The 18,284-nt window shown below is 34.5% G+C and overlaps 1 protein-coding gene across 1 annotated transcript; it reads right to left on the bottom strand.

Annotated features, from left to right (window-relative positions):
• Nucleotides 1-645: 645 nt before the first annotated feature.
• On the bottom strand, nt 646-12,871 carry LOC143050806 (uncharacterized). Its single transcript, XM_076223920.1, has 3 exons — nt 12,729-12,871; nt 1,850-5,690; nt 646-662 (listed from the first exon to the last, which is right to left on the bottom strand). Exons 1-3 carry the CDS (start codon nt 12,810-12,812, stop codon nt 646-648), a joined length of 3,942 nt encoding a protein of 1,313 aa, XP_076080035.1. The 5' UTR covers nt 12,813-12,871.
• Between the last annotated feature and the right edge of the window lie 5,413 nt (nt 12,872-18,284).

Consider the following 18,284-nt stretch of genomic DNA (forward strand, 5'->3'; position numbering starts at 1 on the left):
AAATGCAGGACAAAAATTTTTCATCCTAGCCCCCCATAAAAATCAAATGGTAGCTCCCTAAATACAAAAATATCAATACAGTAAACCACGGTTGACTTTTCCAACATGATACCTACAGTGCAGGCGTTCTAGTCCAACGATTGTACGTCTTTGATTTTAAAAACAATATTTTGTTTATCTGTCTATTGCTCCTCTTCCTCTCCTCCTCCTTTCTTTTTCCCTTTTCGTTTGCCTTCTTGTTTTGGTAAAGGATTAGATTGCCAGTGTCGTCTTCCCTGAAAACTCCAAGTTCCCTGAGTTGTCGGTGGTTGCCAACCACTATTTCTAGAATGCCGTGAATCATGCCAGTTCCCGGGCGAAGTTGGACCGTTTTGTCGATGCCCACTATTACTCCAGTGGCTATTTGGAGGTGTTGGGTTGTGTTGTTGATGATGTTGCCAACTTTGTGGATTATTATGGTGTGAAGGATTATTCCAGTTATTATGATCATTGTTTCTATTTGATTGCATATGCCAGCTATCTGCTCGTCGCCTTTCAAATCCAACATCTTGGCGTTGATTCCACCCTAGTGACTGTGATTGATGCATTAAATGGCGATTCCATTGGTTGTTTGGGGAATTGTTTGACATGTGCGACGTCCTCCAATCACCGGGATGTGATGCCTGCGATTTATGAATATTGTTTGTTGTATCTGATCTTGTCACTACTGGTTTCCGTGGATCAAAGGAGTTTTCCTTTATATTTGGGTTTTCATTGTTACCGCTGCTATCGTGGTTAGTGTTAGATTGTCCTATATGAGACAGTTTTGATTCTATTAGCTTTTCAATTGACGATATCAGTGACTTTACGTCAGAAGGTGCAGCCGTTGTTGTAATGGGCGTGTTTGTTTGCTTTTCTACTGGAGAAACGGCATATCCATGACTAGAAGCATCTTTATTTAATGAGGCGTATAGGTCTACCAATGCTTTATTTGCATTAGAAGAATTTCCAGAGTTCCCAGAGAATGCAGATGCAATTTCGTTTCCGATTTCATTGATCTTAATATTTGTTTGAGAATTTATATAACATCCACACTTACATACGGATTCCACACATTGTCCTTGTACACACTTGCTGACACACCAAGCCCCAATAGATTTCATTGATGTAAACATTGCAACGCCCTCACATCCAAAATTAGGAAGCTGAGGATGACATTCATGTGTTGTGTTTTTTGTGCTGGTTGATTGTGGTTGACTGGATGCACTCGTTTCGTGAGTTTGTATATTCGAATGACTATTTATAGAATACTGAACATGTTGGTTGCTGAACACTGGCGGTTTGCCCGTATTAACATCGTTTGGCCGATAATTTGGGTCTTGATTGCGTTGATTTGATTGATGACCTCCATGTTGATTATGATTTTGATATGAAAATGCATTATTTTGAATAGTACGTGGATTTTGAAATTGCTGGTTGTTTCGGTTTTGACCAAAATTATTATTGAATTGATTCGATAAATGTTGTCGATATTCTGTATTTGGCATCTGTTGTTGATTCGGATGTGCATTGTGATAAGGATGTTGACCCTGATGAGGTTGATTGTTGTATTGCCATCGTGAATTTCTAAAAAATTGCGTGGTGGTCATCGGCATTGGTGTAGTTTGAATGGGTAATTCTTCGCCTTCTAATTCATCAGGTTCTATGAAGGGCGTAGTGGGTGGAGGTAAAGATGTAGTCATTAATAATTTGTTCATCATGTGCTCAATTCGGTGAAGTCTGTCATTAAGCGGGTTTGCCTCTATATAAGGATTCGATTTCGGCCCTATCCTTACAGGACTAATTTTTGAGTGTTGGAAATTAGCATTACTGTTCATGTTTGGATTGCTATTCATTGTCATTGGTTGAACAGCAGGCGTATTGTACGGTATCATATTTATTATGTAACTAGGAGTTGTTGTTGGTGGAAGTTTCTGCTGTATTATGACTTTCGATAAATCTGGATTTGGTTTAAGAGACTGTGATATTACTCCATGTTGATTCAAGGTATTCATCGTCTGGGAAATCTGGTCTCCCTTAATATCTAAAATGAGACTATTTCCTGCAGGAATTTTAACAGTGTTGGCATTTTTGGCTTTTGCTAAGTCATACTCATAATATGATGGGAAGTTTTCCATTTGAATCGCATTATTTTTGTTTACCTGTGAATCCGAATTAACAGGTGTTTTATTAGCATCAAACTGATTGACTTTTGAGGTTGTATCAACGTTAGAACTTTTGATTGTCTGTTGAGTAAAAGACGAAGGTGGTTGCTGTAAATTCTGATGAGGGTTTACTTCCTGTGGTAGTTGTGTTGTTGGCTGGACCGGAAGTAATTGGTCGGTATACAATGTCTTGCGGTTGTCATTTTGCAAATCTTTCACTTCATGTGATAACACAGGCAAAGCTTGCATTGGAATGTCTGGTAAAAATCCATTCTGTCCAATTTTAGAAGTTTGTTCCTGGCCAGAAAGATGTTTATGAAGTAACTCATCGGGACTCATTGCAGCAGTGTGTACGTTGCCAGAAAGATGTTGATGAAGTAACTTGTCGGGACTCATTCCAGCAGTTTGTAGGTTGCCAGAAAGATGTTTATGGAGTAACTTGTCAGGACTCATTGTAGCAGTTTGAACGTTGCCAGAAAGGTGTGTTTTAAGTAAGTTATCATTACTTGTTGTTGCAAGTTGAACCGTTGGGTTGGTGTCTTTCATCAAAGATGTGCTTTTTGAATTAAGTACCTCTATTGGTATGCTAGAATTAGAGCCTGGAACTTTAAATAATAATTTAAAGCCTCCTTTTACTGCAGAATTCTGGAGTGTGGATAAAATATCATTTAACGTAGCGGCATTGTTTACTTGTTGGTGATATTGATTTCTTACTGGAGGCTTTGATGAGGGAGTTGTTAAAACATGCGCAGTTGTAGGCGGAAGTGTTGTCGGGACAGCTGTCGTAGTTGGAGGATCAGTTGGATCTGGAGGATCAGTAGTGTCCCCAAACATCATTTCCTGTAAGAACTCCGATGGAAGTCTAAACCCAAAAGGTGATGTTCCAAACTGATTGGTGGGCATGATACTGTGACCCATATGTGTCTGTCCGTGATGATTAATGGGTATAATATTGTGACTCATAGGTGCCTGTCCGAGCTGATTTACAGGCATAATACTGTGACTTATAGGTGCTTGTCCGGGCTGATGGACAGGCATAATACTGTGACCAATAGGTGCCTGTCCGGGCTGATTAACAGGCATGACACTGTGACTAATAGGTGCTTGTCCGGGCTGATTAACTGGCATAATACTGTGACCAATATGTGACTGTCCGGGCTGATTATTGGGCATAATATTGTGACTCAAAGGTGCTTGCCCGGGCTGATTTATAGGCATAATACTGCTACCTATATGTGTCTGTCCGGGCTGATTGACAGGCATAATACTGTGATCAATAGGTGCCTGTCCGGGCTGATTAACAGGCATGCCACTGTGACTAAAAGTTGCTTGTCCGTGCTGATTGACAGGCATAATACTGTGACCAACAGGTGCGTGTCCGGGATGATTTACTGGCATATTACTGTGACCTGTATGTGCCTGCCCGGGCTTATTGATTGGCATAACACTGTGACCAATAGGTGCCTGTTTGAGCTGATTTAAGGGTACAGCATTATTCATAAAAATGGGTTGGCCTGTCAAAGATTCCAATGATGCTAAATTACTTCCAGTTTGTTGAACTGGTGCATTCACTACATGGTGTTCTTGAATACTATTTCGTGCCGTGTTTTGATTCAAAACGGCTGGTAATATGTTTAGATTTTGATTGACATTTGGAGGCTGTGATATCCCTGTTTGCTGTATAAGTTGTTGCTCCAGACTAACATGTGGATTGATTTCCGGGGGTTGAAGATTCGCACTTGATTGTTGGTTAAAGCTGTGTTTTGAATTTGCACTATTAGCAGGAGATTTCGATTCTGCTTGAGTTAACATATTTTGTAAGAGTGCAATATCTTCTAATAACTTTGATGACGATGTTTGTTGATTATTTAAAGAATTGATATTGTTTTTTATTTTCTCTTCTTGTCGTTTCAGATCAGTTAACAATGCCTTTTCTCTTTCTATCTTTTGAAGTAAAACCTTCAAATCTGGATCAGCGGTCGGTTGTTCGAAAACAGTTGAAACATGAGCTCTTGATCTAGTGTTCAGTTGTTGCTCATTTCGTTCTGGTTGTATATGTTCAGTTATTGTTCTAGTGTTATGTTGTACATGTTGTACATGTCGTTCTGGTTGTCTATGTTCAGTTATTGTTCTAGTGTTATGTTGTACATGTCGTTCTGGTTGTCTATGTTCAGTTATTGTTCTAGTGTTCTGGTGTACATGTCGTTCTGGTTGTCTATGTTCAGTTATTGTTCTAGTGTTCTGGTGTACATGTCGTTCTGGCTGTCTATTTTCAGCTCTTATTCTAGTGTTCTGTTGTACATGTCGTTCTGGTAGTCTTTGTTCAGTTCTTGTTCTAGTGTTCGGTTGAACGGATCGTTCTGGTTGTCTATGTTCAGTTCTTGTCCTAGTGTTCTGTTGTACATGTCGTTCTGCTTGTCTTTGTTCAGTTCTTGTTTTAGTGTTCTGTTGTTGAACCTGGCGTTCCGATTGTCTCCTGTCAGTTCTTGTCCGGGTAAATTGACTTGGTATCTCTATTCCTGTTGTTTGAATTGTGTTGTCTGGCTCATTAAACAGTTTAGCTCGAAATAAAGTAGTTGACCAACTCTGTCCATCCCCTGGTCTTTGTACAGGAATCCCTGGCAGCATGCTTTGAGATTGAATGTGTGTTGTTCTCGGTTCGCTTACTATATCTGTGTTCTGAGAATTAGGTCTAGATCTTGTGGTCAAAGAGTTGATATTCTGTGAAGCTATTCTGGATGAATGAAGCCCTTGGCGAGAAGATGTAGTTAGATGATCTACTGATCCATGATTCGTGCCTGAAGTGGATGTTAAGTCTGATGTTATATCCCTGAGACTTTCAACATTATTTTGTCTTGTATTTATTGAAGAACCTCCTATCCTAGAAGTACTATCAGCTTGATTTGATTTACCTGTTGCTCTATCTGTTGGTGAACTTGCCTGACCGTTTAATGATCGATCTATTGATCGTAGGTATCTACGTACTTGTGTGGAAGAGAATGGATTGACTGCTAGAGATCCAGGACTTATTTTTACAAGTTGTGGTCTACCAGACTCCATGTTAAAAGCTACACCTCGGGGAAGTTGTCCTGTTCTTAGTATATAACGAAATGTTGTACGCAAATCGACAAGAAGTTTTCTCCTTATCCTCGAAATAGTCGTTCCAGAATTTGACGAAGTTCTATGTCGCACTCGATCACGTGACCGGCGTTGTTGGGAAGCTTGTTCTGTGATTCGAGAATTAAGTACGTCATCTAATGTCGTCCTAGGCTGTTGGTTTTCTGTCCTTCGTGCATTGCTGAAAGCAGGGTCTGATACAGTCGAAATAGTTCTAGATAACCCATTATTTCCATTAAGAGGTCTGTTTCTTATGAGGGCATTCTGTAGATCTGTACCCGTCAATCTGGTTCTGCCGCCATTACTATTTCTGAGATCGTTCGGGCTGATTATATTCCTCTGTCTAGAGTTAATGGAAGGTATGTGAATGGCTCCTGGTCGTACACTTATCTGCAATAAATGAAATAAAATATTTAAGTTCACTGTTTATTTAGACATTGAATAAATATAGTGCAAAGAATATTACAGTTTATTTAGTTTATATAGTTTATTACTGTACATAGTGTTATATAACTCTCAATCCAAGTAAAAGTAAACCATTATAGGTCAAGGTACGGTCGTCAACGTGACGGAGCATTGGCTCACGCCAAACATCAAGCTATAAAGGTCCCAAACAATGATTCGTGTAAAACCATTCATACTGGAAAACCAACGGTTTATAATATATAAAATAAGAAACTAGAAATACTTATGAACCACATCAACAAACGACAACCACTGAACATCAGGTTCCTGACTTAGGACATATCTTCGTACAATTTTGAAACGAAAATTAAAAACAACTGTATCAAAGAGGATAAACCCATGATGTAAAATCATATAAATATACTTTATACTAGTTTATACCAAATAGCACCGTATACCTTGGTTCTGACAGTCTACCGTAAAAGTTTACAAATAATTTGATACTCTTCTCAATTCTAAACATACTTTACATTTTATTACAGTGGTTTGTAAGAATGATTTTCGTTTGTTGACGCCAAGTAGCAAATAGTTTAATATGCATAGTCATGACGAGATTAGTTTCAGAATAGTAACATGAAAATCCATTTAGTTGTAACATACATAAAATGCACATAAACTACACATGGTACATTTTGGTGGATTAAAATCTTCCAATTATTTATCATTTTCATGATCAATCCCAAAAACGATTATAACCAAGTATCAACACTTAGTGGAGAGGATTTTGAAAATTTTTAATGATTATCCTAGCCTGGTTAGTGTAATAAATAACATTGCAAAAGACGCGATGTACATTTGTACATGAATATATGAGTATTCTGCAACTCAAAACTCAGAAACTGGTTGTGTACAAATTTAAAATTATTTCTCGCGCGGCAAAATGAAAATACAAAATCTAAACATGCGTATCAACAGATGAAGAAAAAAGTCATTCGCAACACCCTCTCCCTCCCCTTCCCTTTCTCCATCTGTTTGTATAAGTGGTGAAATAAAATAAGAAAGAAAGAAGCGAAATTGTTCTACTAATTTGTATGAATGTTTGCTACAAGTTAGCAACAGATGTGAAAATGAATTGTCAATCCGCAAAAATTCCTCCGATCCTCTACTTTCAATTATTATTATGGGAATAGTGGTGAAATTACAGGGAAAACGGTACTATTTCATTTTCCCAGCATTAAGTTGGCCTTTTGTGTATCCAAGACAGGTGAAGGAAGTCAACTTAGGAGGGCTGTGATTGTATGTAAGGGTACAATATATTTTTTTATTTATCTATTAATAACTGCAATGTGTAAATTTGCAATATAAATTTTAAAACCTATTGAAATATTTTCTAGAGAATTATTCGAAGAGGCTTCCAAAATTTCATAAATTTGGTGTAAAATGACGGTGGGCATGGATTACATAAACAAGCTCCGTTGGAAATTAGTCATGGTACTATTTGGCTTCAATTTTTAAAATAGAGTAATAAAGTACTAACACCACACATAACTGTTTTATCCAGGTTTTTATTATAAAAACTGGTTAATTTAGAAAATGTTAGTATTGTCGCCTATGGCAGAATAAATAGTACCGTTTCCCCTATAATAAAAATGTTCACATAGTTATGCATTATAAATGTTTTTATCTTACCTCCTATACATTTCCAGGAATATGATTGGTTAAAAGCGTCCGCGTGCAAACCGTGTATATTTGATATTAGGTTAGTAGGGAGGCGGGGCTTATCTCATACACGGTTAGTAGAGGAGTTACGTCCCTTTATATACCTTATTAGGTAAGAAGGGGGCGGGGCTTATTTCATACACGGTTAATAATGGTGTTATGTCCCTTTATAAAAAACAAAACGATATTGAGAAAAAAATCTTAAAAGATCCAACAGACGAAGAAATTGATGATTAAGAATTGATTAAGATTGAAACAAATTCATAAAACACATTTAAACCTTACAAGTCGTTATTGTTGGCATCTGTTTTTGTTGGATCAATGGAAGAATTTTCTTAGTGCTAACAGTATTGAAGACTTGCTCATTTTGAGAATCACTAGTCTTAATTTCACACGTTAAGATAGTCGATAAGATAAATTCGTTACATAGTGTGCTAGTGACGTAATACGGTATATATGGGGTCAGTAAATTCCATATGGGGATTCGAGCTTCGCTCTCACCCCATATGGAATTTACTGACCCCATATATACCGTATTAGGTCACTAGCACACTATGTAACTAATAATATCAGTGGTGGATCCAGAAATATTTCGCTGCAACTTATAATTGTATGACAAGCCAAACATTTATTCTAACTTTTAGTTTCCAATATCTATTTGTATTGTCGGCGTTTATTAAAATGTCAAAATGTTTTAGTGTACATGATTGGTTGACAGATACATGTATGTGTATATCATATATCAATTGTGTTGCTAAATTATAATGGATTTTGTATCCGCGTTATAACAGACGTATCTAGGCCCGTATTGTTGTTGTCCTCTGGATATTATAAATAAATAGCAAACAAAAGAATCATGTAATAATTAATCATAATTTAAGCGTTTAAGTGTGATCATACAATAAAACAATTGACATGATCATGTAGTTGTCACCGTTTTTTAACATGTATATTTTGATACATTTTTATACAAATACTGTATTCGTGGGAATGCATGTAAAATATAACATGTGAAACATCTAAGATAATTATTTTAACTTGTTTCTTGTCCATGATTGGGAAAAAAGAAAATAATTATGCACATTGCATTTAAAATAAAAATCAAGAATTTTATTTCAGAATTAGCAATTTGAATTTAAAAGAAAAAAAATCATTTTATGTTAAATTATGAATTTAAGAGACACATATACCAAATATTAATGCATTTCAATTAAGATCAAACATGTTAAAACGTCCGCGTTTTAAAGAAATATCACGAATGTCATGTTGTAATTTAATAAAATTTGAAATTTTGAATTCGACAATTTATTTTAACGAGACATAATACATATAATTACACGTCCAAATGGAAACAATTTATATCATCACAGCAATAAAAAATAAAATATGCTTTTATCAACTCAACTATTACAGTATATGGATGCATGTTTTGGGTCGTCTATTATATTTTAATTAGATAAAGGAAATATTTGAATTATTTTTGTTCTAAATTATATACGGACTGAAATCAACGGAAAGAAAATTAAATCGAAGAAAAAGCGTGAGATTTTGATTGAAAAATACAAGATGACAGTGCACGGACATATATATTCCCACCCTTGTTATGATGATTGACACAATTCAATGACGAGCCCTTTACACAAAATACATTCTTTGACTGAAAATTAATATCATATGACATATATCAATGATTACGTAATTCAAAAATATCATTTTCTCACGAAAGCACATGATGGTGTGTCAAACAATACAAAGATACTAATAAAACAATTCAAAATGAAAAGTAGACAAAAAAACAGACAACTTGACCAAAAAAAAAAAAAAAAAAAAACAAGAAAAAGAAAAAGACAAACAACAACTTTTAAAACAGGTTAACTTAAACTAAAAAACACAACCCCCACTAGGAGCAAGTGGTAATCACAGATGCTTCGAAAGGGTAATCAGATCCTGGTTCAAAAGAGATTCAAATCTAAATAATATAAGACTGTTGTGTACCGAATCACTTGTTTCTGTTATAACCTTCCGCCAGATTCACAAAAAATGTTGGAAGCGAAATTCAAAAAAGTTTTAGCCAAAAAGTTTATACAATTTCGAATTTAAATAATATAAAACAATCAAAAAGGAATTTGTTGCTGTGTAGCTTTTATATTCACGTATAAATAATCAGGTCATTCAAAACGAAGAATTTATGTTCATGGAAAGTTTATCGTGCAAGGCAAGTTTTATAATGCCTACATTCCTGGATGGTGGTCATGCATTTAGTTTTTTTTAATTGCAATTGGTAATACCTTGAAAATCATATCTTTGTTAATTTATTATAATGAAGCATAATTATTAACTAAATATCGTCAGAAATATGCATGTAATATTTGCCACTGGATATTAGGCAAGCAACATTCAATCAGCAAACAATCTTGCTAAATACAAGGAGAGGCTGGTGAAACTTAAGTCTTAAACAAAGTGAGAACGCCATGGAAAATCTCCTAAAAATGCCGTGCAGACAAACAGCAGTCTATAAAACATAACGAAGAAAACAAAAACTGAGCTTCAGGACATACCTCCGCCCCCACCCTCCAACCCCCAAATTAAAAAAAAGGAACAAGAAAACGGGATATACATGGATCTCAGTTTTCCACGAGAGTAAGGAAATCTTTCTCTACTTGCGGCACTCATTGGACTTGTGTAAGTTCAGGCTCGTTCGGGGATTACGGTATTTTTTTTGTGGATACGACAATCGAAACATATCCGTCGTCAACTGTAAAAAAAAACTATTTCGTAACGGCCCTATCCCTGGAAATATGCGGGAATTCGAAGAAGACTGCATTCGGCATAATACTATTTGAAAGTAAACACTTTTGAAAAAAAATGTTAAATAGTTTATATGAAGCGGAAAATAAAACGTGAAAATCTTTAAAAATACCATTAACCTCCGAAAAATGCCTTTAGACAAGTACAACCAGTATGAACAAAAGAGACCTCCGAAACCAGCCTATAGACAACCAGTATGAGCAAAGGAGATATTTCAGAATACGTCATACAGACAGCAGCCTAACAAAACTTGTGTAAGTTCAGGCTCGTTCGGGGATTACGGTATTTTTTTTGTGGATACGACAATCGAAACATATCCGTCGTCAACTGTAAAAAAAACTATTTCGTAACGGCCCTATCCCTGGAAATATGCGGGAATTCGAAGAAGACTGCATTCGGCATAATACTATTTGAAAGTAAACACTTTTGAAAAAAAATGTTAAATAGTTTATATGAAGCGGAAAATAAAACGTGAAAATCTTTAAAAATACCATTAACCTCCGAAAAATGCCTTTAGACAAGTACAACCAGTATGAACAAAAGAGACCTCCGAAACCAGCCTATAGACAACCAGTATGAGCAAAGGAGATATTTCAGAATACGTCATACAGACAGCAGCCTAACAAAACAAAAGGCATGAGAGAATCTAGTGGTCTATATACGATACACTGTCTTCAACTATATACTAGTGTCAAATAAAAATTCAGCTCTAATGAAAAATCCATGTATGCGAAGGGAGCACGTATTTTATAGATAACTGGGAGTATATTGAATTAATTTAAGACATAACTGCTATTAACACATAATTCGTTAAATCTTGAAACAAAACATTTAGTTATGATAACGTTGACCACATTTGGACATTAACTTATCAAAAGGCAACCAGTGTTATACTTAAATGCGACCAAGGTTCCTGACAGGGCACCCCTTTTCAAACCAACGCCAAGGGAATATATATCCATTGAGAATTTTATATATGTATGAATATGTATATTGGAAATATAATGTTTAATTCTTTACATGTGTATAAGCTGTTTTCTTAGAAATATTTAAAATATGTAAAAAAAAAATCTAAAAAAAATTCGTGTTTTTATCAATATGAATATACCGGTATGTAAGTTACTACAGGTTGACTTCAGAAATGCAAATCTACAAAGTAATTAAAGTATGACATCATAGAGATAGAAAACGAGATTAACAATTTACAAACTATGTTGAGCAAGTACATGTATTGAATGCACATGTTATAGACCTATTATATTAATAAATCACTGTAGGTCACTTACGTGTATCATTCCGTAGTTTAATTTCAGTGGAAGCTGTCATACTGTCCGTCTAAACGCCCGCGGGGCAATAAAAAGTCTTTAAATTAAAGTCTAAATTAAGTTGAAACGTAATCAATTAACACAAATTATTAATTAAACTTTAATTAATGGACATTTTTATGCATAAATGTTTATATTAATTATAAGTTGTGGTATTACACGACCATTTACTATAAATCATGCCATTATTTAAAGCATATAAAATGCGACATGGTTAATCTTTATCCAGTAAATGTTGAAATAAAAGCAAAATAATGATAAAAAAAAAGGTCTGTTTTAGGTTATAGTCCTTCTTAGATTGTTTTGTAACACCCAAATTAGATAAATATATGATATCTAACCAAAATAAAGTATATTAAACTTTTTATATTTTTTTTATAGTTGGCTATATATTTTTTTTTTAATATGGCTTCACTTAATTTAACTTAGGGAAATATAATGATAGAATTCTACATTTTTTTTTTAATATTTTACCTAAAATAATATCAATGCATATAAATTCCAGCACATATTTGATTTAAAGAAACGACAACCTGATTATATTAACACGTTCAACACCAATATATCACTATGTACATATATACCCGGTAAAAATATGTATCGTTATTATATATTTAAAAAAAATCTAGTTTCATTCGGTTAATAAAAGAAATGACAAAAATAAAAACTAAAAAGACTGTTAATTATATGTATTAAAGTGGCATATAAAAAAATCTAATAATATTTTGGTTAATAAAAGAAATGACAAAAATTAACAATACGAAAACAAAAAAGACTGTTAATTATATGTATAAAAGAGGGACGAAAGATACCAAATGGACAGTCAAACTCATATAAAAGCGGCATGCATGTAAAAAATATATAATCCCGAAATAATATTTAAAAGCGGCATGTAAAAAAATCCATGATCCCAAAATAATATGTGGTAAATAAAAAAAATGACAAAAATAAACAATACGAAAACTAGAAAGACTGTTAATTATATGCATAAAAGCGGCATGTAAAAAATCTGTGTTCCCAAAATAATATTTAAATTAAGATTGTGGGTTTGCATATCAAAATTTAATTTGAAGATCTTTGAACACTTATGTAACAGGAGGTCACACTAATTACCATTTTTGATTTTGATTTATACATTATCATTATTTGATTATTAATTAGTTGCACTTACCTGGTGTGATCTTTGACTTTTTGCATTTGATACGAATAAAATAATTACAAATGCTAATAAGCAATATTCATCTTTCCAAGTCATGTCCGAAACTTTGCATTAAAAACCGGTTTAGATTCTGTTCCTTACTTTTGTCAACGTACTTGTCATGTTCCACATGATGTGTTTACGTAATATGAGTTTAAACGCATTGTTGACAAGGATTGAAAACAGAACAAAAAGTGATGTGTTAATGGTTGCATAACGTTGATGCCTCTGAACATAACTACATGTATGTTTTACAGGATTATGACAGCAAAAAAAGTTTATGACCAATGGTCACTCTAAAACATCATAAAATATTAATGGACAACTACCCATGGAATGTGTCATTTCAATTATTAGATGCTATTATTATTTTAACTTTCTCGAAATTTCATATTAGGTCGAAGAGGAGATGATTTGGTATAGAACATTAAAAATACCCCCTTTTTAATGAGACGGTACGAAACATGAGAATACAAATAATGCAATGGGATTAACAGAATCAAAATCAGAATGACCGTTGGCCGAATAACGGTAACATTCTAATATTCTTGACAAATGCATTAACAAAAATATATATTCAAATAAGCAGCTGCGCCATGAGCGCATGATACGCCCGTCGTGATTTCAAAGAACAAAGTTCAATAACTTCTCAATGTTATATCAAAAATATATATAAAAAACTAATGGGAGGTTGATCCAATATATATAAATCAGTCACTAGAGCATAATGAAACTTCTCGAGCACTTTCAGGACATCGTCAAAATACTTGAATATCACCCTTCTTTATGAATAAAATTCCATAACTAGGAAACGTAAAATCTAAAATTCATAAAAAAAAAACGAACGGGAGCTTACAACACAAGATGTAAACGGTTAAACAAAGTTTCATGAACACCGCTGGAATCGTTTTTTGAGATATTGTCCGAAAACTAGAAAATCCCCCTTTTCAAATGAATAGAACCCAATAACTAGGAAACGCATAATCTGAAATTTAAAAAATTGAAAGGGAGTTTACAAAATGGATATAAACAATTCACTAAAGTGTCAGGTAAATTGATGACAGTATTTTTGATCTATTGTCCGAAAAGTTGAAAATCCTCCTTTTTGCAATGAATTAAACCCCAAAACTCGGAAAAGTAAAATCTAAAATTTATAAGGAATGAAAAGGAGCTCACGTAAATAGATAAAAACAATCTAAAGTGATATTTAAATTGGTTTAAGCGTTTTTTAGATTAATGTCCGACTTGTTGACGACGGACGGTATACGGTATACCATAATACGTCCCATAAACGGGGGTATAAAAAGTTCAAAATCAATACTTAGGACAGTTTTTCGATACTGAAAGCAAACATAAGAGAAGTGTAGGATTGACAGATGAACGTTTGGCGTCGGGTGGGAATACATCAAATGCATATTTAGGACGAAAACTTTATAATAAATGTGATATGCATATTAACCGTGCTGTGTCACAAAACAGACACGATGGACCATTTTTGTTTACGTGTTAGTTACTGAGGTAATAGTCTCCAAGAAGACATGTCACTATACCTGGACATATTATGCTAACTCCTAAATGTTGCATGCCTAGCGGAGAAGCAGCAAATACATCTTTTTGAAGTCTTTAGTTTGATCCGAAAAGGGCTTAAACTCGATGGGAATGCAATAGAACTATGCAACATATGTTTTCTACTAACATAAATGACAAACACTTGATTAACCTATAAATGAAAAAAAATGCTATTTAGCAACTAGTAAACAAAAACATAAGTGTTTTTTTGTAAAATAATTTCTTCTTACCACTAAGCTAACAGTTACTTGGTCATTATTATGCACCATGACTCAAGTAATAGCTTAATTTGAGAAAAAGGGTTAAAGTGTATTTTTTCATGATGTAAAGTACGCACTCGACAATAATTAACGCATAGGAATAGCACTTATCTTTCTATTCTTCATCAATAGTTCATCAACACAGAGTAAAACCTCGCACCTTAGTGCAAGTTAAAGTTGTCTCCTAGTACTAGTGACAGCGGAATGTTACGCTAGATGTAGATACCATTCTGCATGGGTCGCACATATTCGAGGTTGTACATGAAGTAATAAATCAATTTTCATGGGAAAAATGGTAATGTATGGCACACTTATATATCTCAGGTGTACGGTATGGATCACAAAATTGTCGTTAACGGTTGGACTTGTAATTTTGCTTTTTGTTCATTTTCATTACACTATTCTTTTAATGATATTATACTACTAGATGTAGAATGTTATTTGTTTTATTATCGAATTATTGATGTCATTTTCGTGTCATATGTTTACAGGTACATGTACCACCTTAAATAGAATACAACATTCTTCTTATTCTTGCTGTATTACATTTATTGACATTTTTTTTAGCTACATTATATGTTAAAAAAAATATGAAAAATTGTCGTACGGTGACCTATATAGTTTCCACCTGTTACATGTACGGCATGTGGCCTCTGGTGGATTTTTTTATTGGCTATTATACCTGATCATCTTATACAGTTTTATAACAAATATGTGACAATCCTCTCGTAATTTAGCAATAATGAAAAACAGCTAAAACTTTAAAGCATTTATCGTATTCAATTATTAAACCAAAACCAAAACCATAAACAGCTATTATTGCATGCGTTTTTTTTAGGGATGGCAACGAGTACTCGAGTACTCGGGTATTCGGTCGGAAGGTCGAGTACTCGAGTACCATTTTACTACTCGGATACTCGTTAGCCTTTTTATAATTATGAGACTTTCCCCTCAAATTTCATCCGCTTAAGTACCTTTTGAAATATACCCTTCGTAGTTTTAATTTAAAATCTATTAACGTCGTAAAAACAACTCAGATCAAAAATATCATTTAAATTAGCTAATTTAAATTCATAACATTAAAATGCCTCCACCAAAGTCAGCCGTATGGTTTTTTTTAAACGATTGTTAAATGGAAATACTGTAAAATGCACTCTTTCTTAGAAAACAGGAAACAACAAATGGTAGTCGAGGGCCGTAAGTCAACACTGAGAGACGTACTTTCAGGGGTCCCACAAGGAACTATGTTAGGACCCTTACTCTTCTTAGTATTTATCAACGACTTACCAGAAACAGTTCAACATTCAACTGTCAAACTATTCACTGACGACTGTCTCCTATTTCACCTTATCAAGAATTCCCAGGATGAAGCCAAACTACAACAGAAACTTTCAGCACTAGAAGACTGGGAAACCAAATGGCAGATGCAATTCCACCCAGAAAAATGCACCGTCATCCGCATCAGCAACAACAGTAAATCCAAAGAAGAGACATACCACCAATTACATGGCCACACTAGCTCTCGAAACTGTACCAACCAGCAAATATCTTCAGTGAGGATCTACAATGGAAACATCATGTAGACGTTACTGCCAAAAAGCATCCAAATCCATCGGATTCATTAGACGTAACCTTCGAGAATGCAGCACGAATGTACGAAATGCTGCCTATATCTCTCTGATAAGACCAACACTAGAATATGCTAGTGCGGCATGGGACCCTCATACCACCGAGGACATAAACCGTTTAGAACAAGTGCAAATGAGGGCCGCCATGTTTGTAACCAACAACTACACTGATAATACATCTGACTATGGTCAAGACACTAGGATGGGAACCACTAGCTAACAGACGAAGTAACCATCGACTCGTCATTCGTCATGCTTTACAAGATCCAGCATAAGCTAGTGGATATTGATGCCAGTTCCATCTTACGTCGGAACGATCGGCGTACTAGAGGCAAACAACGCCTATATCAACCACCAGCAAACCAGAGAGTATATAAGTACTCATACTTCCACGGACTATACAAGAGTGGAACCACCTTCCAACAGCTACAACTGAAGCTCTGACAATAGAGGGGGTCCAGAGTGCACTAGCCAACAATAGTGCACCAAAGAAACCAACCCTATAGACAGCAGCCAAGTGTACATAGTTTTAAATTGTATATATTCGGAACGTTTTATTTGTAAATAGTAACAGGAGAATTGCAGTCTCATTCTCCATCTAGTGGACTTATAACATTCTTTTAAATAATCCAGTACTTAGCAAGGAAGAAGAAGAAGAGAGGAACACATATATACTAGTTGGTAAATACATGTGTGTATCACCTATGTACGGCCCTACCATAATGTTGGAAGGTTTCTTAAAGTGAAGAGAGCGTGCCACTCACTCTATATGCAAGGCATCGGTTTTAATGTCCTTTTTCAGACCGAACGTGGCTGCGTGCCGTATTTATACATTCAGTTCAAATAATATATAAAGGACGCCCACTTGTCGCAGGGTTTACCTTATTGAAAGAAAACCCCATAGCAAAAATATTATTATATATTTATTATTATACTTTAGTCATCATTGGGGTGAAGAAAATTTGGAATTTGTAGAACAGTCTCTCTTTGTAGATATAATATCCAGCTTGCAATACACTCTCAGAACTGTTAAACTAAAAGAAATTGCATTAACAAATACAAAACACTTATGTTATCCAAGCATGTTAAAACTATGTTAATTGGACATGCTTTGATACTATATATGCCCTTGAATTTTTACTAGATAACATTTTTGTTCGCTTTGGGGATTCCGTATATCGCAAGATTATCGGAATTCCAATGGGGACTAACTGTGCACCACTTATTGCGGACCTGTTTTTGTATTGTTATGAGTTACAATTTATGACAAAAATAAGCAAAGACCCATCGAAACAACATCTGATAAACAAATTTAATAATACTTTTAGATATTTGGATGATATTTTGGCTCTCAATAATGACGACTTCAGTATGTATATTAATGAAATTTATCCTGTTGAACTTACTTTAAATAAAGCTAGTACTAACAATGACCACTGCCCTTTTCTCGATCTTGATATCTATATCACTAATGGAAAGCTGCATGAATACTAAAATTTATGATAAAAGGGATGATTTTTCATTTCCTATCGTTAATTATCCGTTTTTAGATGGTGACGTTCCCTTGTCACCATCTTACGGTGTTTATATATCTCAACTTGTACGATTCGCTCGTGTATGTAACAATGTTTTAGATTTTAACGAGAGAAATTTACGTATTACTGAAAAATTATTACACCAGGGTTTTCGATATCACAAACTAGTCAAAACATTTACTAAATTTTATCATCGGTATAAAGACATCATTCTTAAATATAGCTCAACGTGCAGACTTCTAATACGTTCAGGTATTTCACATCCAATTTTTTATGGAAATATTCTTTATAAAGCGCAAAGGTGTCAGTATTCACCTCAGAAACTTACAAAACCTTTGAATAGATTTATTAAGAAGGGATATAATTACGATACTGTTGTCAAGTCATTAAAAATTGCATATTTTGGCGTTAATATTGAGTCACTGATAAGGTCTTTGCATCGGAACTAAACACATTTATTCTAAAAACAGTTGTTGGCATGACACGGGTTATGTTCTTCTCATATATGTTATGATGGTATGATACTAAACCCCTAAC

This window comes from Mytilus galloprovincialis, chromosome 11 (genome assembly GCF_965363235.1).
Source record: "Mytilus galloprovincialis chromosome 11, xbMytGall1.hap1.1, whole genome shotgun sequence".
NCBI classification, from domain to species: Eukaryota; Metazoa; Mollusca; class Bivalvia; order Mytilida; family Mytilidae; genus Mytilus; species Mytilus galloprovincialis.